General features: G+C 50.0%; 1 protein-coding gene across 6 annotated transcripts in view; it reads right to left on the bottom strand.

The window, feature by feature from the left end:
* Positions 1–24,494, bottom strand: part of CRTAC1 (cartilage acidic protein 1) — a 151,221-nt gene that overhangs the window by 61,797 nt on the left and 64,930 nt on the right. For all 6 annotated transcript variants that reach the window (XM_059054709.2, XM_059054711.2, XM_067024908.1 and 3 more), the window contains exon 3: positions 4,626–4,822. In XM_059054709.2, the coding sequence (XP_058910692.1) occupies positions 4,626–4,822 (197 nt within the window). The remainder of the gene's footprint in view (positions 1–4,625; positions 4,823–24,494) is intronic.

The raw sequence follows: 24,494 nt of genomic DNA, 5'->3' as shown, positions 1-24,494 counted from the left end.
TACTCTTCCAGGTTAGTTAAGCTGTACGCTGCTTTCCTGGCCCAGGCCTCTTGGGATTGTGGTCAGTCTTCCTCTGTTCCCTCCCTCTTACTACTTTCCAGTTCTTAACCCTTGAGCTGTGCCTTCCTGATACCCTCATGTGTATGGTGTCTTATTTACACGATGGTCCTTTTCTCTTTCTGCTCTAAGAGTCTCTCTCTTCAAGCGGCCGGGAGGGAGGCCTGTGGCTCCTCCATCCAGGACGTTTCTAAAGTCTCCGCCACGGGCTTCCCTGGTGGCGCAGTGGTTGAGAGTCCGCCTGCCTATGCAGGGGACGCGGGTTCGTGCCCCGGTCCGGGAGGATCCCACGTGCCGCGGAGCGGCTTGGCCTGTGAGCCATGGCCGCTGAGCCTGCGCGTCCGGAGCCTGTGCTCTGCAACGGGAGAGGCCACATAGGTGAGAAGCCCGCGTACCGCCAAAAAAAAAAAAAAAAAAGAAAGTCTCCGCCTTTCTTCAAGTCACAGAATTATAACAGCTGTTGCTTAAAGAGCACGGATTAGGTCCTAGATACCATAATAAGTACTTTTCACTCATTATCTCAGCTGTTCATTCAAATATATATATTAAATGTTTATGGGCTTCCCTGGTGGTGCAGTGGTTAAGACTCCACCTGCCAATGCAGGGCGCACTGGTTCGAGCCCTGGTCTGGGAAGATCCCACATGTCGCGTAGCAACTAAGCCTGTGCGCCACAACTACTGAGCCTGAGCTCTAGAGCCCGCGAGCCACAACTACTGAGCCTGCATGCCACAACTACTGAAGCCCGCGCGCCTAGAGCCCACGCTCCGCAATAAGAGAAGCCACCGCAATGAGAAGCCCGTGCGCCGCAACGAAGAGTAGCCCCCGCTCGCCGCAACTAGAGAAAGCCTGCGCGCGGCAACGAAGACCCAACACAGCCAAAATAAATAAATAAATAAAATAAATTTAAGTAAAATGTTTACTAAGTGACATAAGCATTTCTTTGGTCCTGGAGATACAACAGAAAACAAGACAGTTTCTGTCCCCATGGTGTTTAGCAGAAGAGTAGAAGAGATGAACAACAAACAAATATATAACATATTTTCAGACAGCAGTAAGTGCTCTGAAGAGAAATAAAGCAAGTTAAGGGCATAGGGAGTGATAGGGTACGGGCTTAAGGCTTTCAGGGAAGACCTCATCTGAGCAAGGGCCTGAATGAAGGGAAGGAGTGAGCCTTGAGAACAACGGTGGGAAAAGCATTTTAGGCGGAGGGAACAGCAAGTACAAAGGCCTCGGGTGGGAATGCGGAGAGCAAGAGGAAGAGTGGAGGAAACGGAGCCAGAAGGGCGACTGGCTCACAGCCGGAGGGGTGTGGCGGGTGATGGTAAAGACTTTGGATACAGTCTGTGGGGCTACTGGAGGGAGTTGAACTCATGAAGTTGATATGGTTTTCCTGTACTACAGGTGAACGGGTTAAGACCGAGAGAGGTCAAGCATCTTGCCCAAGGTCACCCAGTAGGTGAGGGGCACGTCCCAGGTTTGTACAGACTGACTCCCACGGGACACTGCCAGGATGCAGGACCCCAGTGCTGACATCCTAAAAGCTGGCTGAGGGACAGGGTGGGTCCGTCCTTCCAGAGGTCTCTCCAATGCTTGGGCACAGGCTAAAGGAGCCCCCAGTCATAAGCCACGGGAAGTGTGGGCTGGCTGGGGCTCCTGGGGAGGATCGCCGGTTCCTCATTGTGGGCAGGGTGGCCATGGCTGAGCCTCATGCCAGCTGGCCCCAGGGAAGTGCTGACCTGGCACAAACGGCTCCACACCCCACCCACTGTCGTTGAATCAATCGAATCACTCAACTGAAAAATTAACTCAAACCCACAGACGTCCCTCAAACCCACATAAGGTCACTGGGAGGTGCACGCCTGGGGCTGAGGCTGGGGGGCAGTGTCTCCCTTACCCCAGCTCTGGGGGCCGAGCGCCAGCCTCTCCCAGAGGGACCTTCCTGGGAGCTCCATTTGCCTCTGCCTCTTCTCGTCTTCCCTCTGTTGGCAAACCTTCTCTCGGGCCAAATGCTTGTGCCTTGTCTGTTCTTCCTGGACTTATTTATCAAGCTTTAATTGTACTCTTAGAATGTTCAAGTTCTGGCTGGGCCAGAGGGAGGCACAAAATAAGCAATACATGGACTTTGCCCTTGAGGAACTTAGTGGCTAGGAGAGTGGAGTCAGATTCCTAGAGAAATATAAGACTGCACTGGAGAGACAGGGCAGGATTTTTGTCTGTTACATTCACTGGGGCATCATCAGTGCCTAGAATAGTGCCTGGCATACGGTAGGTGCTCAGTAAATACTTACCCAATGAGTGAATACATTAGTGAGTAAATGGGGTGATGGTTAGGCTGAGCACGGAACCAACATGACTCTGGGGTATTGCTGTCAAGCTCAACTGCACGAGGGAATCACCTGGAAAGCTTTCCAATCTGATAACTGGGTCCCACCCCCAGAGGTTCAGATTGGACTGGACTGGGATGCTCCTTGGGAACTGGGCGTGTTAAAGCTCCTCAGGAGATTCTAGTGTGCAGCCTGGGCTAAGCACCACTGCTCGAGGATTCACGATGAAACGCTCTAAGAGCGTGGGAGGGCTGCTGCTTCGAGACACCTGACGGTCGGGTCCCAGCCCCGATGCTCTGTGTTCAGTGAGTAGGAAGAGTCTGTCCCTTTCCTCTGGCATCGTGCCCACTGAGCCCACGTTAAACACCTCCTTCCACAGTTCTCCCCATTTCTGCGTCCCTCCAGCATCTTCCTGGGCACTCACTCCTTCCACAGCCGTCCCTTGCTGCTGCTTCCCTCCTGACCTTGCCCCACGTTAAAGGTTGATCAGCCCATCAATTAATTGTGTCCTAATCCAATCTTGGCTTGGTTGGAGAGAGGGCAGTAAATCCAGCTGGGTAATCATGCCCTGATATTTGTGTAGGGATAATTACTATCTCTCAGGCCTCACTTGGTGGCAAGATGAGATGAAAACCCATAAAACACCACTTGGGGCTGTGGCTCATTGTTTCTCGGCTGCACAAAGCTGGCTGGCTGCCAGTCAGCTCCGCCTGCCCCTGCCCCTGGCACCAGCCCCAACTCCTTCCCTTGCCATTCATGCAAATGGCAGGGCTCAACAGCAGGGGCAGTCTGGGGCTGGATCCTGGCTTGGGCTCAGCAACCAGCAGGGGCAGCATTATGGGCCCAGGGTAAAGCCTGTGTGTGTGTGTGCGTGTGTGTGTGTCTGTCTGTCTGTCTGTCTGTCTATGGGAGCAGGGAAGGTGGTCCCCATAGCCAGGCGATCACCTGCCTCCAGGAGGATGGGAGGGTCCAGAATGGTGAATTCGCAGGTCGGAATCACAGGGTGTTGTTCAGACCAACCCAAGAGGCTGCTGCCATCCGGAAGAGTGCAGTGCACGTCCAACCTGGCCCCAAAGGGGCACTGGGCCCTGCATCCTTCAGGAGGAAACCATGGCCTGGGACTCCCCTGCAGATGTTATGGCCCCATGGGAGCAGACTTCCACCTGCAACCGCAAGAACACAGTCCCCCAACTCATGAAACTCTGAGCACCAGCCATGAGCCTGGCTCTCCACTAGGCCCCGAGGGCATCGGATTGAGTAAGGCCATAGAGTGGGTTGATTAAAAGGATGGATCTGAATCCTGGGACTTACAAGTTGTGTGGCCTTGGGCAAGTCATATGACCTCATTGTGCCTCAGTTTCCTCAACTATAAAGTGGGCCACACCAGTACCTACCGAACTGAGCTATTGTGAGACTTCAATGAGATGATTAATACAAAGTGCTTAGATCCTGGCCCGGCACATAGTAGGTGCTACTTAAGTATTAGTTGTTATCATTACTCTTGCTATTATGTAGCCTTCTGGGCATCGGTTTCTCTCAGCCATTCCTTGGTGTGCAGGACCTCACTACTCAAAGTGTGGTCCCTGGACAATCGGCAGCATCATAGCCTGAGAGCATGTTAGCAATGCAGGATCTCAGGGCCTAGCCAGGCCTGCTGAGTCAGAATCCACATTTACACAAGAGCCGAAGTGACTGGGATGGCACTCTGGGCTAGGACAGGCCCCAGATCTGTCTTCCACCAGGTTGCATCCCCAGCACCTACCGCCTCTGGTCTGGCATGCTGTAGGTGCTCTGCAGGAATGTGGGGTGAAAAAATCAGCTCAGCTGAAAGCTATGGGGGCCTTTGAAGGATTTCAAAGCATTTTAGAAAGTTCCCTGGAAGCAGCACGGAGGGCTATGCCAGGGAGTCGTCTGTGGGCTGTGGGCGTGAGAAGTGCTGAGTGGTTGGGCCACGAGGAGTCGGGGAGAAGGGGGGAGGGGTCAGTTAGGAGGACCGGGCTGCCGCTCAGACTGGGAGGCGAGGAGGACGTAAAGTCCGAGGGAGGGGACAGGTCTACTGCTCAAGGCCTTCCTCTCCAGGGGCTGGGAGGTGAGAAACAGCTTCATGCATAAGAGAAGAACGGGTCCTCCTGGGGCTGTCTCTGTTGGGATGGAGTGAGGTCCTGGGGAAGCCGGTGACAGTAACCTAGTGCCAGGAGGAAGAAGGTGGGGGCCGGGGGAGGCCCGAGGTCCCCAGCCCTTACCGGAGAAGGCATTATTGGTGTTGAGGAAGTAGATCTCCTCACGGCCATCCCCATCGATGTCGCAGGCTGTGACCCCGATGGCGTTGCCCTGCCGGTCCCGCAGCGCGTAGTAGGGGGAGCTGCGCTCGTCCACCGCGATGTTCACCAGCCGCTTCTGGGCCCGGTCGTACTTCAGAACCAGGTTGGGGCCATTGTACCTGGAGGAGGAAGGGGGAAGGGACGTTGAGGGGAGCAGCTGGGCCCACCTGGCTCTATCCGACCAGAGCAGTGGGCTCAGAGTCTTCCCGGACAGGTCTATGTGAGGACAAATCAGCCCCAGAACGTTCCTGGGGAACCCTTGGCAGCCTTGCCTTGGGGTCCCCGGGTATTTGACGAGTGTCCCTGAATCAGATGTGGACCGAAGCAAAGCGAGAGTCAACAGGTCCCACGTGGGATGCAAATAAGGAGCAGGGTGGCGGAGGGGGGTGGGCAGTCAGTGATAAGCCCCTTACCATAGGCTTTGCTGAAATAAACTCCCTGACATTTATCTTGCTCATTTCAATGTAAAAGGCACTTGCATATTTATGATCTCATTAATTTAAATTTAACAACAATCAAGTGAGGTAGGCATGGGAGTCTGCATTATTAACCCATTTTGCAGATGAGGCAACTGATGAACTTCATCAGGGAAAGGGAGGCTCAGAGAGGTTGAGTGCCCTTCTCAAGGTAACACAGCTAGTAAGCGTCAGGTGCTGGAACTCAAACCCAGGCCCTCTCTGCTAACCTAAGGGACCTGGAGTGAATTCTGGAAGCACAGAAGGCTTTGTCATTGAGGTTTGGAATGACTCTCTCTTGACAGAAAGTCCCAGCATCTAAACAGTAGGATGAAACTGGCATCCCAGAAAGGAGATTACAAATGCATCTAAAGTCATCAGGTGGACCTGCTGGATCGCTTCGTCCGAGGCACTGGAAGGAAAGGATTAAAGAGCTCCTCAGTCCTCATCTCTCTCTCGTCTGACTCTCCTGCAACCACGCGACCTCCCTGATGCATGCTCTTTCCTCAGGGACTTTGCACTTGCTGTTCCCTCAGCCCAGGATGCTTTTCCTCCAGGTACCCACATGGCTGTCTCCCTCCTTCATGTCCTTCAGGTCCTCATGCAATCTTCCCTTCTCTGAGAGGCCTTCCAGCCCACATTCCTGAAACCTGCAACCACCGTCACCGCATACCCTCGCCCCTCACCCCTGCTCTCTTTCCCATGGCTTTTACCACCGGTTGACAGTTCTCTAGCTTCCTATTTAGCTCTTCCTTCTCTGTCTGACCCTGCTAGAATGTCAGCTCCACAAGGGCAGAACTTTTTGTCTGTTTTTTCCCCCAGGACCTAGCACGAAGCCTGGCACACAATAGGTGCTCAGTAAATCCTTGCTGACTGATTGAATGAGTGGATCCTCAGAGCCCATGTCTGAGTCATAAGGGCTTAGGTGTCCTGTGGTCGATTTCTTCCCTTTGCCTTTCCATGTGGAGAAAGTGGTGTGTCCAAGGTCACCCCCAGGCAGCACAGCCAGGAACGTCTGGACTCCTCCCTCCTCCTGGAACACCTGTCAGGCTCTCCAAAGGAACCTGGCCAACCTCCATCCATTAGTCCCCGGGCTACTGCCTTTGTTTGAACCTGAGCGTGTACATCCCGAGTGAAGTTCAGCTGCCAGCCTCTGGACGGTCCCCAGCCGAAAACACTGTGGGGAGGGAGGAAAGAACTCTCCAAGGTCTTTGAGAGAAATCACTTCTTGCTTTCCTGAAACAGAACCTATTTGGCCCTTTGTCACCAAGATGCAGAGCCAGTGAGGTTTGGGGGATGCTGAGTGACTGGCCATGTGCCTTCTGGCATCCACAGTGTGCGAAAGGGGAGACGGAGCTTACTGGGGGCTGAGTCAGCACTCGGTAATGGGAGGTTGCGCCTCAGACACCTTGACAAAGAGTGTCTGAGGGCTGTGAGTCGAGGGCACGGCATGACCTATGGGACGTGTCTAGGCAGCAGAGATGGAACACTTGGGTTCCAGCACCGTCAGCAGCTGGCTCCAGCCCCCAGGGACAGGAAGTGCCTTGTGGGTGCTAAATACTGGGCCTCAGAGCCTCCGGGTCTTCTGTTTACTACCATTACTGCTTCTCACAAGACAGTACAACTCTTGCTAAAAGTACTTTCCCATGCATTGCCTCACCTGAGCCCTAGTAATCCCAGAAAGAAGGTAGAGAAGGCATTTTTCTAGAAAAGGAAACAGAGGGTCAGAGAGGCAAAGTGAGCTGTCCTAGGTCACACAGCTCGTACATGGCAGCACTAGGCTTCTAACTGTCTTCAGGTCCAACCCTGTGCTCCTTCCACACTGCCTATGATGCCAACTCTCTTTGTCCTCTGCATTTTTTTTTCTGGTGGCCTCTCCCAAAGCAGCAACATGCCCAAGAACTTCATGTAAAGTGGAGATAATAACCCTCCATTTCTATTGCACTTTACAGTTTATAAAACACTTTCTCAGCCTTGATTTCATTTGCTTCTCTGCAGGTCTTGACTCTTCCAGAGGTTAGTTTTGTGACCTTAGGCTGGTCATTTCCCCTCTCTAGGTTCTGAGTTTCTCTTCGGCAAAACGAGAACTGGACTAAATCAGAGGGTCACAAAATGTGTGGACAAATGCGGTCTTGGGGACGGGCTTCTGGGCCCTCTCCTCTCAGTTTCATCCAGAGCATTTCTATGTTGATGCATTTTATTTTACGCATCACATTCCATAAAATGTTTTTTTTTTAAATTTTATATTTTTTTGCGGTACGCGGGCCTCTCACTGCTGTGGCCTCTCCCGTTGCGGAGCACAGGCTCCGGACGCGCAGGCTCAGCAGTCACAGCTCACGGGCCCATCTGCTCCGCGGCATGTGGGATCTTCCCGGACCGGGGCACGAACCCGCGTCCCCTGCATCGGCAGGCGGACTCTCAACCACTGAGCCACCAGGGAAGCCCCTAAAATGTTGTTTAAACAAGGGATTCCAGAGCCAGTGTTTAAAAGGCACTGGACTAGAAGCTGTGTGAGAGCACTTCTTGGTCTAATGCTCTTGAAATAGTGCCTTGAGTCTAACCCACCTCAGGAGATGGACAGAGTTGGCATGGACCCCCTCCAGGCTATGGCTGAGGAGCCTCCACATGAAGTCCAGCACTGACACCCCTCCTTCGCACCCCCCTGTCCCTTGGGTCTCCCCCAAGGAGAATGTCTTTACCACCCTCAGTGGGGGGAGAGGCCATGGCCTCTGCACCTATTGGAGGCCAGTTCTTTCACCCTGAATGGGGGGTGATGGACGTGTACACAAGGTCCCTGCTCCCATGGTGGTGGCCCTGGGGGAGTGGATGGCCCTGGACCATCTCTTGTTTGAAGGACTTGGGGGTGCTAGTTCCAGGGTACTCCCTAAGGGGTAGAGGGGTAGGGGTACTAGGCTGGCTCAAACCCTCCATCTGTTACAGAACGAGCATGTGCCGCACAGTCCTCCCAAGCCTACACAGCAGCCTGGGATGAATCCTGACACTCTGTCCCCTTGTGTACCCCTTCCCCCCCAGGGACTACAGACCCAAAGCCAGACCAAGGGCTCCTAGGTAGGGGTTCCAGCAACATGGGGTGTAAGGCTGGGAGGTGGGACACGGAGTCGCCACTCCTTCCCCCCACTCAGGCTGCCCTTGGCTGGGTCTGCTGCACTGATATCCGAGCCTCTCACAATCTCCCCCCGGGATGGCCAGCCTTACCCCCTCCCCCTCTAATCCATGGGGCTGATGCTCCAGTTGGTTCCATACCATCCCGCCCTACACTCCTCACACGAAGCCTGCCCCATCTGCCTGGGCTAGATGTGATCTTCTCTTCCCTGGACACCCACAGAGTTTTACACCTTGCTTATTACCACGTGGCAGAGTTGCTTGTGTTCCAACATCACTTCCCCTCGTTAAAACATATGCTTCTTGAGCCCAGGAAGCATGTGGATACATCTCTGTATTTGCTGTGCCTAGAGCCATGGTTGGCAGAGAGAAGATGCCCAGCAAGTGTCTGTTAAAAGTGAGTGAGTGAGCAATAAAGGAAAATAATCATGGGTGACATTCACAGAGCAGTCACCACGCTCTATATACTTTACACCCACTACTTCATTTCATCCTCGTGACAATCCTAGGATTTTACAGATGTGGAGACTGAGGTTCAGAGGTTAGCCACAGTCCCACCACGGTCCTTCTGGGGTGTCAGTTCCCACAAGTCGGGGGAGACGGATGTGAGGGACGTTGGGATTTCACGTTTCCTCTCTCTGACACCTGCCCGAGATCGTTGGGCACTTCTAGAACTTCAGGAGGCTCTGAAGCTCAATTAAACAGGCTTAGGAAGTGGACAGGGTCCTGTGTTCTTGAAAAGCAGCTGTGACTTCATAATATCAAAGGCTGGGCCAGCAGGCACAAGTGATTGGCTCAGTGGAAATTTTAAAATCTGCTCGCGAGACACCAGCGGGGCACAACCCGTCCTTGTGTGAGTGCCGTCCAATTTTCGTGCTGGTCCACTGCTGTCGACAGGGAGGGGCCTTGGGGTCAGGCCGAGAAGAGCAGCCTGGGCGTGGGCTCCTGGGCCTGCCACTTCCTGTCTCTGACCTTGAGTTTGTCACTCAATTCCTCTAAGCTTCAGCTTCCTCAACTATAACTCTGTGAGGATAAGAGACAGTGTGTGGGATAACACTTGGTAAACTGTGAAGAGGCACACAATTATAAGTTCTCATCATTATTAAAAAAAAAAAAAGCCGAGGAACAATCTCTCACTCTCTAGAGTGATCACTTTGAGTTTCCAAACACACACTAATACTTCTCATCCCCAAACATCCCACCCGTGATCTCTCATCTTCTGCTGGGATATTTCTTCATTCCCCTTTGTCACTAAACTCAAAGAGTTGTCTTCACAAGCGCTCTCCACTTTCTTACCGACAATGTGCCCCACCCCCAATCCACATTCCACCCCCAACTCCAGCAAAGCTGCCCTTGTTATGGCCATTGGTGGCTTTCATGAGGCCACAAATAGGGATGCCCTTTCTGTCCCATCTCCTGGGGACTCTCAGCTGTATCTGGCACAGTGGCCTGGGCTCTCGGCCACTTGCCTCTTATAACACTCTGCTCTCTTGGCTCTGAGGATGCCATCTATAATGGCACTCTATAAATACTTGTAGAGTGAATGAAAGAGAGGGAGCCTCTGGGAGGTAGCAGATCATCACTGGGTGTCCGAGTAAAGTCATCTGAGCCACCAGTCTCTTGCTTGGTCTTTGATCCTCTACTTACATTAGTCCCCAGGTTATGTACAAACATGGTAATGACACCAGGAGGAGGCCAGGAGCTGGTGTCCTGAGTAAGGGTGAGAGAGAGTAACAAGGTATTATAGATAAAGACAAAGGACCAACCTTTCTCTCTGTTTAGAATTGTTGACCTACGTGAAAAAATATCATTTAGGCAGTTACATAAAGGGGAAGCCAGATGAAAGGACGTAATGATTATTGGGTACCTACTATATATTAGACACGGTGCTATGTAGTTTACACATGATATTTCACGGTACATAAATAGAAACTTTTCTGAAATTTGAAAAATATACTACTTTGAAAACTAAGAATAGGGAACTTTTTTCATTAAAAAGGAAAATAATGAAAAATATATAGCTATTCAACATTATAATCAGGGGAGAGATGCAGGGAGACGAGACAGATGCACGTATAAATCCGAATGCAAGAGAGAGACACACAAGAATATAGAAAAATGGAAACTGAAGGGGCAGTGAAGCCCTGAGCATAGAGAGAAAAACACTGTAAACACAGATAAAGAGATTGGCCTGTAAAGACACTGGGACACATAGAAGGGAGGATACACAGACCCAGAGAGAAAAATAGAGAGATCCCTGGAAAGATACAAAGTCGTGGAAATATCAACAGAGCTCTGAGATATTATCATAGAGAAACAACTCATCTTATGGCCTTTCTGGGCATTTCCTTCAAAGGTTTTTAAAGATGTGTGGCATTTTCAGGACTACAGGCGTAAGGGGCTATTTTATTCTTGGTTACTTCAATACCCTTATTTTATAGATGAAGAAGTGAATTTCAGAGATGAGTGAGTTTCTGAAAGCCAAACAGCTAATCATTAGACAAAATATGTATTGAAAGACAAACTGATCCCTTAGGCTGACGCAGGGATCAGCAAAACCAAGACCTTTGGGCCAAGTCTGGCCTGCTGCCTATATTTGTAAATAAAGTTTTATTGGAACACAGACCTGCTCATTCATTTACATGTTTTCTGTGGCTGCTTTTCCTGTACAACAGAGCTAAGTAATTGCAACACAGACTGTATGGCCCACAAGTTGAGAATATTTACCATTTGGTTCTTCACAGAAAAAGATTTTAAAGGCTTGTCAGCCTTATATATTATGGGTATATTACAGGTTCTAAGTCATCGTTATCATAACAGAGCCCAAAATTTAAATAAGCTTTAGTAAAAATTAATTTGAGCTCAGTACTTGGGAATACACAGTTTTCTGAAACAAGTATTTAGAGAGAGTATAAGTTGAATGGAAGAAAGGTGTTAGGTCTTAGAGATTGTGAGGCAAAATAATCTGCAGGGAAAAAAAGAGACTGAGAAGAGTCAAGTAATATGAGAACAGTGTTCTATACATGGGGTTTATCTAAGGTTAAGAAATGAGCATGTGCCCTCTGAGTGAGTGAAGTGGTTATAAGGATATGGTAGCTGATCTCCAGAGATGGCTGCCATCATTTTCTTTCCTCTTTGTATGGACGTCTTACTCCACCCATGAAGAGGTGGAATCCATTTTGCCTCCCTTGACTCAGGGCTGGCTTGGTGACTTGACTCAGTTGGCAGGATGTGGGCCGGTTCTGGGCCTAGCCTTCAAGAGGCCTACCAGCTTCCACGTTGTCTCTGGGGGAAGCCAGTCTCCATGTAAGAAGTTCAGCCACTTTGAGACCACCATGCTCTGAGGAAGCCCAATCTAGCCCCAGGGAGAGGCCATGTAGAAGAGCACTGAGGCACCAGATAAATGAGCAAAGACTTCGTGGGCCTTCCAGCCCAGCCAAGCCGAAAACAGAGTGCAGCTGAGTGAGCGATACCAGCTAATGTCACATGGGGCAGAACACCCCTCCACCCCTGCCAGCTGACCCTGCCCAAATCCCCGACTCACAGAACTGTGAGAAAGGATAACTTGTTTTTAACCAGCTACATTTTTGCACAAGAAAGTAGATAATGATGACCTATCATTTCAGACCTAAGGGGAAGAAGAATTTATCTCTGGAAAATAGGAAAAAACATTACTCAGTAATCAGTAGAATTGTCTAAGATAGCTTTTTGATTCACAGTAGGCAGTTCTCCCCAAGGGAGGCCTGGATCTATTGGGTTGACACATGGATCTCAGAATATCTGAGGGTCTGTGCAGAGCCTAAGGGTGGAAGGGTAATGAGAAATACAGGGATTCCAGAAAACCCTGTTTTTCTACTCCTCCTTTGAATTCTTCTTTCCTTTCTAGCCACATCTGTTTCCCATTTTGAAAGCACAACCCTGAACATGGATCATTTCTTTGGAACTGTGTGTAATGCTCTTTTTTTGTTTTTACACATTTAATTCTTTGAAAGCCATTGAAGTTAAATAGGACAAGAAAACATATGGGAAGGCATTCCAACAGGAGACTCACAGATTGTATCCTAGAAGAGGACATATCCAGAGGCCAGGAGTTAGTTTAAAGGAAAGGAGACTGTTAATGGGAGGTTTCTAGCCATGATGAGAAATTTGGGGCTGGGGATTTTTACAGGGGAGTGAATTGGATAAGTATGGAAAGGGCAGCCCAGAAAACAAACAAACAAACAAAAACATTTGATCCTGAACTAGGAGCTAACCAGGGTGGAAAAGACCCCACAAATGCAGTGCAAAGAATAAGAAGGTAACTTTAAGATGAAGGATAAAAACCTCTTGTCCTAAGGGATGGAAGGTTTTTCAAGAAAGGGATGTTTGGCACCGAAAGGTCAGAATAATTTGCAGTGATGAGTGTCTCTGTTCTGTAAAAATTCCACGCAGACTGATTGATTTATGCCTTGTTCTAAAAAAGATCTGTGCTCAGCATGTGCTCTGTGCCCTTGGAATTTCTTATATTTTGATGAGCATGGAGGCAACCAGAAGGCAGAGACTACTGTTTGCAGCTCTAGCCCCTCCATACCTAGGACGATGCCAGGAAAAGACAGGTCCTCAGTCATGGTGTTCATGGTGATGGTGATGATGATGGTGAAGACCATAAGTCCATCCCTCAAGGCATGTTTCTCTCAAGAAAAGAGGAAGACAGGGAGGCAGGCGTTGCATATACTATCAAAGGAGGGATTCAAGTGACAGATGGAGGCTGGGTTAATCAGGATTCTTTGGTTGCAAGTGGCAAACACTCCACCTGAACTAACTGAAGAAAGTATTGGTTCAGGTGTCCAACCTGCCAGAAGAGCAAGGGGACAGTGAGGCCTTGGGGTGCCTGGAGCCAGGGTTCTGACCAGGAGGTCGTCAGGACTTCCACTCCCCTGGCTTCTCCCCTCTTTTCTGTTGGCCTCATCGTCTCACACCATTCTTCTTCACAAGGCCTGACCTGTGTACACTCTCAGCCTCAGCACGGGGTGGAGAGGCTTGCTTTCCTCAGTTCCGATGTGAAAAACCCCAGGGAAGGGCTCTGATTAGCCCAGCTTTGGTCACACATCCATCCTGAGAGCCAGGAGCTGGAGCCTACGGTTGACAGCCTTCAACTAGGACCAATGCTCATGAGAGCAGCATCTCAGGAGCCACGTATCTGCAGGAAGAGAAGGGACAGGAGGGAAGAGCAGTGTGTCTCTACAGAGACAGTCACTCATCTAGGTCTGTACTGCTGGAGACAGACTTGCCAGGACCTACTGATGGAAGGCAGAGATTCCCTGGCACCACCGAGTCCCTGTGTCCTCCAGATACATCTCAAGGTTCCACCACTCCCCTCCAGGAGCCCCAGAAAGAGGTGTACACAGAAAGTGGAACGACTGTTTGACTCAGTATGTTCTGGAAACGGGTCCGGCTCTTGGCCTCCTCCTCAGGCCTCTGTTCCACGCAGCACTGCGGGCGGTGCGGGACAGGGAGGGCACTGAGACTTGGCAGTGACAGCCCAGCGTGGGACGTGGCAGGACACAAGGGGAGCGCTGGCCCAACTCTGTGATCAACTTGTGGGTTCAGGCAGATCCTGTTTAACTGCTGGGTCACAAAATACTTTAGACGTCTACTCAAACTTTCTCTCCTTAATGCTATAATCACCTAGAAGCTTTTAGATAAAAAGCTGTTGGTCTTTGTCTCTCTTTTGGTTAAGAAGATGGGCCAATTTAGGGGCAGAATGTGGGGTAAATAGATGTTTCACTCTTCTTTGAGAGTAAAAAAGATAAACCAATCATTCTCCAATGAGTTCATTCCCCCTTCTGGGATCCTATTTCCAGATTGGGCATATTGCATGGCACATGGTGGAATTCTCTGCTTAGAGAGACTCCAACTTAATACGGCAAATAAGGAGTGGTCCCAACCCCAAGCTTTCAGAGGAGCACAGATCACTTCCGCTGGGATAGTCTTCATAAAGAAGGTTCATTTGATCTAGAACTTTAAGAATGTATAGGATTTTAATAGAACATATATGAGTTAGACATTTATAAAAGAAACAGTGTGAGCTATGAAGCAGATCAGAGAACAGAAAAATATGGTTAGGGAATAGAGGGTAGAGTAGCTGGATGACACAGAAATGTGTGTTGGACAATTGTGAAAAAGAGTAGAAGCAAACTGGAAAGTACATGGCAGCAAAGATAGTGGAGATGTGACATGTAAGCCATGAGTTTAGGTTTTATCAGGTAGGAAATAGGGAGCCGCTGAAGGATTCTGAACAGGGGCTTCCCATTACATCAAAGTACCGGTTTGAAGAGCATTGTCTGGTGGCTGTGTGTGTGAAGGATCGGTCAGGGGAGAGAACTGTAACAATGGTGCAGAAGATGGAAATTCCCCTGAATTATGCCAAAAACTTCTTCTGAGCTAACTTGAGTGGGTTCTTGTTCCTTGCACACAAACGACTCCTAAGACAGAGCAGGGTCAAGAAGGTACAGAAATGGGGAAAGTGCGGGTTAAAAAGAGAGGCATGGCCAACAGTGTTAAATGCTCTCAAGAGGTCCAAAAGGCCAAGGATTGGAGCTGGAAAGTGGATTTGGCAATTTGGAAGCTCCTGAGCTTCAAGGAAGCTGTTCATTACAGAGGAGAGAGGAGATAGATTGAGGGCCTAGGATGCAATCAACTCACTAAAGATGGAAGGGCTCAGGAAGGCCTAGGATATTGGCCAGAACACAGGGCGAAGGGATGGTATCACCAATCTCTGAGGCCTGTGCATGTCTGTGGGCAAGAGGAAAAGACCCAGGAGGGCAGTGGGCAAGAAGCGTAGCAGGTAGAGGGGAACAGTCTTAACTACCAGCAGATGGGTTAGGTCTGGAATTCAGAGAAGACAGAGGAAGCCTGGAAGGGTAAGAAGACAGGATGGGGTGGAAGAGAGTGACTAGAGAGTTGGTGCCCAGAGACCTCGGTCTGCTCATGGGTGAATAAGAGGTGAGGTCCTTAGGTGAGGAGCCAGTACACGGCCATTTTCCACAGTAAATGGGGCAGGCGGGGTGAGCTGCCTCAGAGGGTGAAGTCGAACAACTTGAGGGGTGGTGAGAGGCAGAGAGCAGGCGCAGGACAGGATCTGTCTCTGAGGTTGCAGAGAAGACACACACAGCACCGGCAGCGGAGTAATCACGGCAGGGAGGCGGGACAGGGTGCCAGGAGCTGGCCTGGGGAGAGGCACAGGCAGAGGTGGAGTACAGGTCAGGCTGGCTCAAGGTGGGGGCAAGTGAGGGCAGGCATTTGGAGTTTTGAATCCGGAATGGGGACTGCCTGCCTCCAGGCCTTTGGAGAGGCTGGGAAAAGGCAGTGGGAGGATCTGCTCTTGGGAGTGAGGTGGGTTCTGTGTGGGCAACACGGGAAGCAGAAAGCACACTGGACCTGAAGTTAGAACAGAAAGGCTGAGAGGCAGTACAGTGCCGCAGTGAGAAGCTTGGACCACAAGCCAGACTGCCCGAGGGCAGGTCCCTGGTCGCAACTCTCCAGCCGTGTGGGCGTCCTTGAACCAGTCACCCAGCTGGTCCAGGCCTCAGCTTCCTGATACCAGCTCCCCTGTCATGGGTTGTGCCGAGGACGAAGATAAAGCCTGTAAAGTAGTCAACACAGTGCTGAGTGTGGAGCAAATGCTCAATAAACCCTAGTTAGTAAGTCTGTCTTCTCCCATCTACACTTAGTGCCTGACACATAATGGAAACTCGATAAATATTTTTGAAAGAATGAATTATTATGATTATTACCTCTGTAGCCTTGAGCATAGAAGACTGTGAGCTCCAAGGAGTTCTAGACTGTATTTTATACTTCTAGCCTCCATCACAGTGTTTGATAAAGGAACCTGTTTACATACATTCCAGAGGATTCAGTTTCCTCATCTATAAAGTGGGGTTAATAATATTTGCTCTACCTCAAGGTCAGATGAGAGAATATGTGTAAACGATGACACAGCTGCAGGATTTGCATGTGCGCATACACACACATGCACACACACACACGCACAGACGCATGCACGCACACACACACGCGCACACAATATATGGCTGTTGTCTGCGGCAGAGACAGCCTCCTGAGCCCCCCAGGAGCCCTCGTTCTTCTACCCTGTTCGACAGGAGTTGAATGATAGACCCATCGAGCCGCAGGAACGCCCCGTGAAATGGAGGTGATAGGAATTTGCTGAGTGTCTGGTTAGAGACAGCTATGGTTTTCTCCAGCAGGGAGGAAGTCCGGAGCTGGGCGTTGGACTGGATGCGAGGTGTGCAGGAGGCTGCCCTCAGTCAGCCTGGCCTGGTGCCTGGGTTGGACAAGCAAGCAGACATAGGTCACCAGACACAGGTCACAGGCCCTGGTGAGGGCAGAGGACAGACAGGTCTTGGCTGGTGAAAGGCAAGGCTGTCATGTGAAGACAAGGACCAGTAGGGTCCTTTTGGTCACAGCTCATGGGGGGATGGAGATGGCCAGCTTCAACTTAGAAAAGGCCTGTCCTTCTAGCCCAGGGCTCTGTCCACCCAGAGTCCTGGTCCAGACTCTAGCTGGGTGCAGGCCCCTTTCCATGATGACGAGCTTCCGCCGTGCCAACTATCTGCTTGGAATTGCGAATACAAGTCACTGCTGGAGCCCCGCACCCACGGCCGACAGGGTACAGGGGCCATACACGTTGTCCCGACTTTGCCTGCTGGGATCTCCGCTTGCTCTCTCTGGACCCTGCGGATGGTGTCGTTCTGCCTCCTGGCCTCCATTCCCTACGCACCTGGCTGTCCCCTCCCTGCGGTAAAATCAAGTTCCTTCTAGTTTTCCCTCATGCTGCAGCTAATGGAGGCATGCTTGGTTGTGTCTTGAGAAATAATTGTTGGAGGAAGCAGCAAAAGCCTTCCAGTTGCTATGGAGTGTTAACTGATGAATTAAACTCTTCATTTTGATTTGAAGGAAATAGTCCTAGAAGAGACTCTTGCTTTAAAAACATATAAAGCTGCCAATTATGAAAGGCATTCGTTCAGAGGGGTCTTTGTTGCCACGATGGCTTGAATTCCCTTAGCCATGCATTAACACTAATCAGAATCTGGCTGTTGGAGCAAATGTGCATTAAAGCTCTAGGGACAGAAAATGTTGTGTGTTAAGTATTAGTGAGAAAGTATCCAATGTACCTAGATATTTATTCTTTAAAGTGCTTGTAGTATAGAAATCACCTACCTGACTGGCAAGTCAAGATAAACAGTTATTTTAATTACAAATGAAAGGTACATGACTATAATCTAAGATCTTAGGTAACGCAGACATTTTACATTTGAACTGCCCATCTAGATTAAAGACCTTGCAGGAACTGGTACCTCCGGATTGCAGAGGACCAGCAGGTGGAGAGATCCTTGCTACTCTAAGTGGGGGTGGGGATGGATAGCACCAGCAACGTTTGGGAGCCTGTTAAAAATGCAAAATCTTGGGCCTCAGATCTCTGAGTCAGAATCTGCATTTTAATAAGATGCCACAGTGATTCATATGCACATTAAAGTCTGAGAAGGGCGAGTCTGGATCAGTATTTCTCAGAGAGTAGCCTGTAGACCATTTACCTCGGAGATACCTGGAGAGCTTGTTAAAAATGCAAATTCCTGAGCCCAGGGATCAGCATTTCAAACAAACTCCTGGGTGGTTTTTATGTTCACCAAACTGTGAGACCCAGCCCTAGTCCTTTCAATCTCCTCAAGATCCAGGAAGGACCGGTTGACACGCGGTGTCCTGAGTCCAGTAAGAAAGGATCTGGATGGACGTGAGCTCTGCCATCTAGGGGTTTATAACAACATCGCTCCAGGTGAACAGGCAGAGAACAAGCTACGGTGTGAATACCTAGAAGCATTATATTATTGACTAATTCACAATCCATTTGGGTCTCCCAACCACACTGGTGGATGTATATCCTCCCTGAGGGTGAAGAATAACAGACAGGTTGTCGTCACCCTTCCTAGTTCTTCTCCTGGAACTGAGTCGACTCCCACTCCAAGGGACCATTCATTCTTTTGAGCTACCAAGCAGAGCCCAGCCCAGGGCTCAGCTACTTGAGCATACCACTCAGAGCAGATAGGAAACTGGCGATTCATTTCATTAGCCTTTTCCTACAAACCCTCCCCTCTCCCCCTCACGCCCACCACCCTGTACAAGGACCAGCGGGGTGCAGACCTCTGCAGCTCTGCCCACATTGTTCCCCACACACAGGTCAGGAAAGGGTCAGATCAAGCCTAGGAATCTGCCAGCACTCAGCCCTTGGGGATGGCGTGAGCTTTCTTCTCCTTTTGATGTCTGCATTTGGTTCCTTCACAAAGAAAGAGACACACCATAACACTCTGTTTTAGAGATAAGAGAAAACCAGCCAGCATCTTTTGAAATTCAGTGTACAAGTGGAGATGGGGCAGTGTGTGATGGGAGCCTGGCTGGGGGTCTCTCTTGACTCAGAGCTTCAATAAATGGCAAGGAGCCTGGCCCTCAACAGCAGTCCTTTAGTGGAACAGTATCTGGCTTGGGCTAACCTGGCCCAGATCCCAGGACTCAAAACACAGAACCTCATGGTCTCATGGGGTGCGTGTGCGGTTGCCTAGTGCTTTCTGGTTTACCTACACATATGACTTAATGCTCTCAGCGATCCAGTGGGGGTTATTATTTATCTCCTCTCCCCTTTAAATGCAAAGCTAAGGTCAGGGGTTAGTCATGTGTCCATCACACCGCTGGAAAGTGGCAGGGCTGGGTCTTGAATTTGCTTCCTATGATTCCAAATTCTAGTTTCTTTTTACCCCACCATAAGGCCTTATTTTTCTTCTATTCAGGAACTAACACATTATTTCGACTAGACCAGGGATTCCTTTCGGCTAAGCTTTCTCCAAATTATACCAGTGAGTGCAGAACTAGCACGTGATAGTCCCTCAGCAGGTGTGGCGGCCAAAGAAGAGTTGCTGCTTCCTTCCTTTGTGGCTCTGGTGAATTCTCAAAGGTGGAGGTGAAAAATCAGTGCCAGATGGTTCTCACAGAGAAGTCTCCACGGCCTGGCTGCCAAGGAACCACCAGGGGAGGGATGTCTCTGCAGCTGAGGAACATGGCACGACCCGGCCAGACCCCAGACCACACAAGCCCCGCATGGCAGCACAGACCTGACCTGGCTCAGCTCCACATGCAATGTTCAAGACTGACAGTCGAGTGAAACGAGGGAGGAGGTGCTGTAGTGAGAGCTGCATCGAGGAGGCATGACTACTGGTCTTGAGAGCCCCCTCCGGGCCTGGATGTGGATGGCGAGGACGCTCAAGGGTGACAGCACAAATAAGACTCCTGTCTGCACAGTAACTGGACTCAACAGATAGACGCAGACCTGTTGTCAGAAATGACAATCTGGGTATTACAAGTACCCGACTGAACGTTGTGATTGTCGGGGATGAGGTTCAGGGGGAGAGTGGATACCTGAGCAGGAATGTACAGTGACCGGGAGATTCCGCCCTTGGAAAGGTCTTGTTGGAGCTGAGAGGACTCCCTCCCGCCTGCTTGCCCGCATCCAGGAGTGAGGTGCACGTGCGCCTCTGACGTCTTATTCCAAGGATTCCAGCACGTGCCCTCCGCGCCTGCCTCTGTGTGAGACAATCCCCGTGTATGGAGTGTGCGCTGGGGCTGAGGAGGAGCAATGAGCCGCTGTATTCGTTTCCTATGGCTGCTGTAACAAACGGTACCACAGCCTGGGTGGCTTAAAACAGAAATGGATTCTCTCACAGTTCGGAGTCCAGATACCCCAAGTCAAGGTATGGGCAGGACTGCATCTCTTCAAGTTCCAGGAGAAAATCTCTTCCCTGCCTCTTGCAGCTTCTTGCAGCAGTAGGTGTTGCTTGGCTTCGGGCAGCCTCCCTCTAACCTCTGCCTCAGTGGTCACATTACCACCTCCTCTTTTAAGCCCCACCTGTACCTCTTTCTTTTGAGGAAATGTGTGATTGCATTTAGGGCCCACCTAGATGATCCAGGACACGCTCTTCTCAAAATCTTTAACTTAATCCCATATTTTCCCATATAAGGTAATGTTCACAAGATCCAGGCATTAGGCCATGGGTGCATCTTTTGGGGGGTCACCAATCAACCCACTACAGCCACCTCTGAATTAACTCTTATTTTCCCATAAGACATACCAGTTAGGATAATACTGATAGTAGTCGGAGGGCGGGGGGCTACTAGATGCTTCATATGCATTAGCTCATATACTCTTCCCCACAACTCTGGAAGGTCAATACTTGTATTCTCCAATGCAGAGAAGAACCAGAAGCTCTGAAGCCCACACTCCTTCAGCTTCACCAGAGCTTTTTGGTTTGTGTCCTGTGGGGCCTGAAGGTCCTCAAGGATCCCAGGGAAAAGAAGAGAGGATGATGAGAAGGGCTCTGGGTCCCGAACCCTCTTCCACCACAGCAGCCCCACTTTGGTCTGATTCAGACGTTCAGAGACTCCAGATTTCTCTCTGCTCCAAAGGGTTAGGCTGAGAAAATAAAGTTTGCAAGCCACAGCTCTGCATTTCACTGCCTGGCATTGTTTGGGCATTGGCCCAGGTTCAGAAGCCCCACCTCTGGAGGCAGACACACCTGGGCTCTGTGTCTTTGGGCAAGTTACCCAACATCTCTGAACATCATGTTTCTCATCTGTGCAGTGGAAATAGTAACACTGTCTACCTCAAAGAGTTGGCGTGAGAACTGAACGAGCTTATAGTGCACCTATAACGCTTAAAAAGTGCTCAATAAAGAAGAGCTATTATTTTCATTGTTATCTTCATTGGCTTGTGCATTTCTCTACTGATCAGTTCCCTTGATATTCAATCTGGGACCTCCTGAAAGTGAAAATGTTTCTCCAGAATAGGTGGGTTTCCCCTCACTAGATCTTCTAGAGGAGAGGGGTGGCCTCAGCCCAGTACAATAACATGCAATGTCACTCTTCCTGGCTCACACATTAGGACGCTGTCATCCACACTTATGTCTAAAGGGTCTGGGTTCCAGTCGTGGTGATGAATTCAAGGTGCAGCCATTGCCTCAGACAGGAGTCCCTGAAGAGGCTCTAATGATGAAACTTGCAAAAGCTGGGCCCTGGAGGGAGGGGTGGGACTTTCTTGACATCTTTGATAATCACAAAGGTTTATTTGCCATGTCTGTGGGGTTCTAGGTGACCTTGTAGTAAGCAGCTGCTGCCTCAATGACCAAGAACAGCTCCTTGTAAGGTGTGATGTAAGTGGCAAAGGGAAGCTTACCTGACTCTACTAAGGGCTTAGGATTACATTTGTTTCCATTTGAATGAAACACGTGAGTTTCAGGAAGCAGGCTGACTGATACCAACCTCTTCAATATATTCCAAAAAAACTGCTTTAAAAAAAAATAATTTATTTTTGGCTGCGTTGGGTCTTCATTGCTGTGCGCGGGCTTTCTCTAGATGCGGCGAGCTGGGGCTACTCCTCGTTGCAGTGTGCAGGCTTCTCATTGCGGTGGCTTCTCTTGTTGTGGAGCACGGGCTCTCGGCACGTGGGCTTCAGTAGTTGTGGCGCACGGGATTAGCTGCTCCACGGCATGTGGGATCTTCCCGGACCAGGGCTCAAACCCGTGTCCCCTGCATTGGCAGGCGATTCTTAACCACTGCGCCACCAGGGAAGTCCCCCAAACAGCTGCTTTAAGCACAGGTTCCGATGGAATTTTAGAATGTGTCATAATGAGAACTTAGCATTTATTGACTGCTTACTGCCTGCCAGGCACTGGGCTAAGGACGTTATCTGAACGTTCTCATGTTCCCTCCCAGTGAACCAATTATCCCTTTTTACAGATGAGGCCCAGGAGGTCATGTGACTCCCCAAAGGTCACTTAGCTATGAAGTGGTGGTGCTCGGTGCAGGCTTGGTCTGCATGAGCCTCTGGAGGCTGTGCTCTCAACCCCGCCTGTGACCACCCTCTAGGACCAGCGCTCTAGAGAAAGGATCCGCACTGCCTGTTCTTTTGCATCTTCATTTTGGACAGAATCTTCCCCTGATCATTAAATGTTATATTCAGTAGTAGTGGTAATTAAGCAAAACAAAACAAAAAAAACACTGCCACCATCAACAAAACCCAAACTAAGAAAAATTTTGCTTTTGGGTCAGATTTTCCTCTAAATCACAGAAAGCTATAGCTATTGGTTCACAAAAGGAATGAAGACGAACCCAGATCTTGACTGTTCCTCTCAAGGCACAGTGGTGTGCCAGGGTGACAGACATGCCCTCAGATGGAGGTGACAGGGCAGGGAGAACTTTCTGGAAAGTGCACTGTGAGAAGCAGAACACTCATTTTAAGAGAAGAGGCATGGCTCTGGGGCTGAGCAGGAAATGCTCCAAAAAGACGTTGGGGCAAGGGTGCGTCTGGCATTGGTGGGCTCTCTACAGGGGCCAATGGTAGATTTCTTTTTAGAATGTGGCGAGAGGTAACAGAATTGAGGGGTAGGGAGAGAGGGAGTGAGTGATAACCAAAAGAGTATGTTTTCACTGGGCCCTGGGAAGGCGGGCTTGTTCCTAACAGCATCAGCAAGGTCAGTCCACAGCAGAAGCAGCCGCTGATATTCATTGAATGCTTACCACGAGTAACGTGCACTTTTGCCAAATGATCTCATTTAATCCTCACAACAACTCTATAAGGTAGGAACTATTATTTATTTATTTATTTATTTATTTATTTATTTTGCGGTACGCGGGCCTCTCACTGTTGTGGCCTCTCTCGTTGCGGAGCACAGGCTCCAGACGCGCAGGCTCAGCGGCCATGGCTCACGGGCCCAGCCACTCCGCGGCATGTGGGATCTTCCCAGACCGGGACACGAACCCATGTCCCCTGCTTCAGCAGGCGGACTCTTAACCACTGCGCCACCAGGGAAGCCCGTAGGAACTATTATTACCCCTATTTTACGGATGAGGAAACTAAGGCTCAGCAAGGTTAAACAACTTGCCCGAAATTGCACAGCTGGAAAGTGGCAGAAGCCAATTCAAACCCAGGCCTGTGGAATCCTAGAGCTCATGTTCTTACATAGCCTTCTGCTTTGCCTTTCACCTGGCTGGTCCCCTGCACTCAGAAGGTGGTACCTTTTTGAAGCAGTGGGGCTGTCTCCCTGCATTGGTTGTAGCTATTGCATTAGAGTGCGATGAACTGTTCACACCCTTGAAGTTGGGTTTACAGTGTGTGAAGAGTTAAAGACACATTAGTGGGGGGATGGGGAGGATGGGGGAGGGGCTTAGAAACCAGAAGTGGCAATGACATTTGTTCACATGTATTATAAGCTCTCATCACTTCCCGTGTCAAGCAGCAGAAGTGGGTTTGAATTTGGGTGCACTGGGGCAGGTCCTATGAGCCCTCCTCCTTCCCGTCCCTGTACCACCTCCAGGGCTGCATGCGGGAAGTCCCTTCCCTCTTTGCCTCCTCTAACTTCTGAGAGGGTCCTGTTGTAGCCACAGCAGACAAGGGGTGGGGGGCCCTGGAAACAGGATACTCATACAAAAGGTAATTCCATGCTAAACCTCTGGCTCCCTCAGCCCAGGGCACCTTAGGCGAAGGATGCAGTTTAAAGTCAGAGAACTGGGCATTCCGTGCCTTCTCAGACTGGAGGAGAGGACGGACATATCATATCCCAGGTGGCAAAAGACAAGGGACAATTTCTTCTCTTTCAAAGATATTTCAGTGCATTTAATAGAGATAGTAGCAGGGGACGATAGAAATTACTTATCCTCTTAAGAAAGTGGTGATCTCTTGCTGCCCTAATCCATACCCCAAACCACACTTGGAGAGCTAGAGCATGTCTTTTTTGGTTTTTTTTAAATGAATAAACTTTATTTTGTAGAGCAAAACTGAGCGGAAGGCATAGAGAGTTCCCATGTGCCCCCTGATCCCACACACATATAACTTCCTCCACAATCAACATCCCTCACTGCGGTGGCGCATTTGTTACAAGCAACCCACATTGACACATCATTATCACCCAAAGTCCATGGTTTATGTGTTGGTTGTACATTCTGTGGGTTTGGAGCATGTGTCCCTTTTCTTATCTGATGGAACAGGGAGGGATGACGGGCTCGTGGCCACGTGGTGGGGTGAGGCTGCAGCCAGCGTCAGCCCCTAACCCTGGTTACTCTCACACCCATACCTTCTTCACCAGAAAATACGATCAACTGGTCTTCCTGGGACAGA

This window comes from Kogia breviceps, chromosome 2, assembly GCF_026419965.1.
Source record: "Kogia breviceps isolate mKogBre1 chromosome 2, mKogBre1 haplotype 1, whole genome shotgun sequence".
Taxonomy (NCBI): Eukaryota; Metazoa; Chordata; class Mammalia; order Artiodactyla; family Physeteridae; genus Kogia; species Kogia breviceps.
This window is presented reverse-complemented; position numbering and strand designations above follow the sequence as displayed.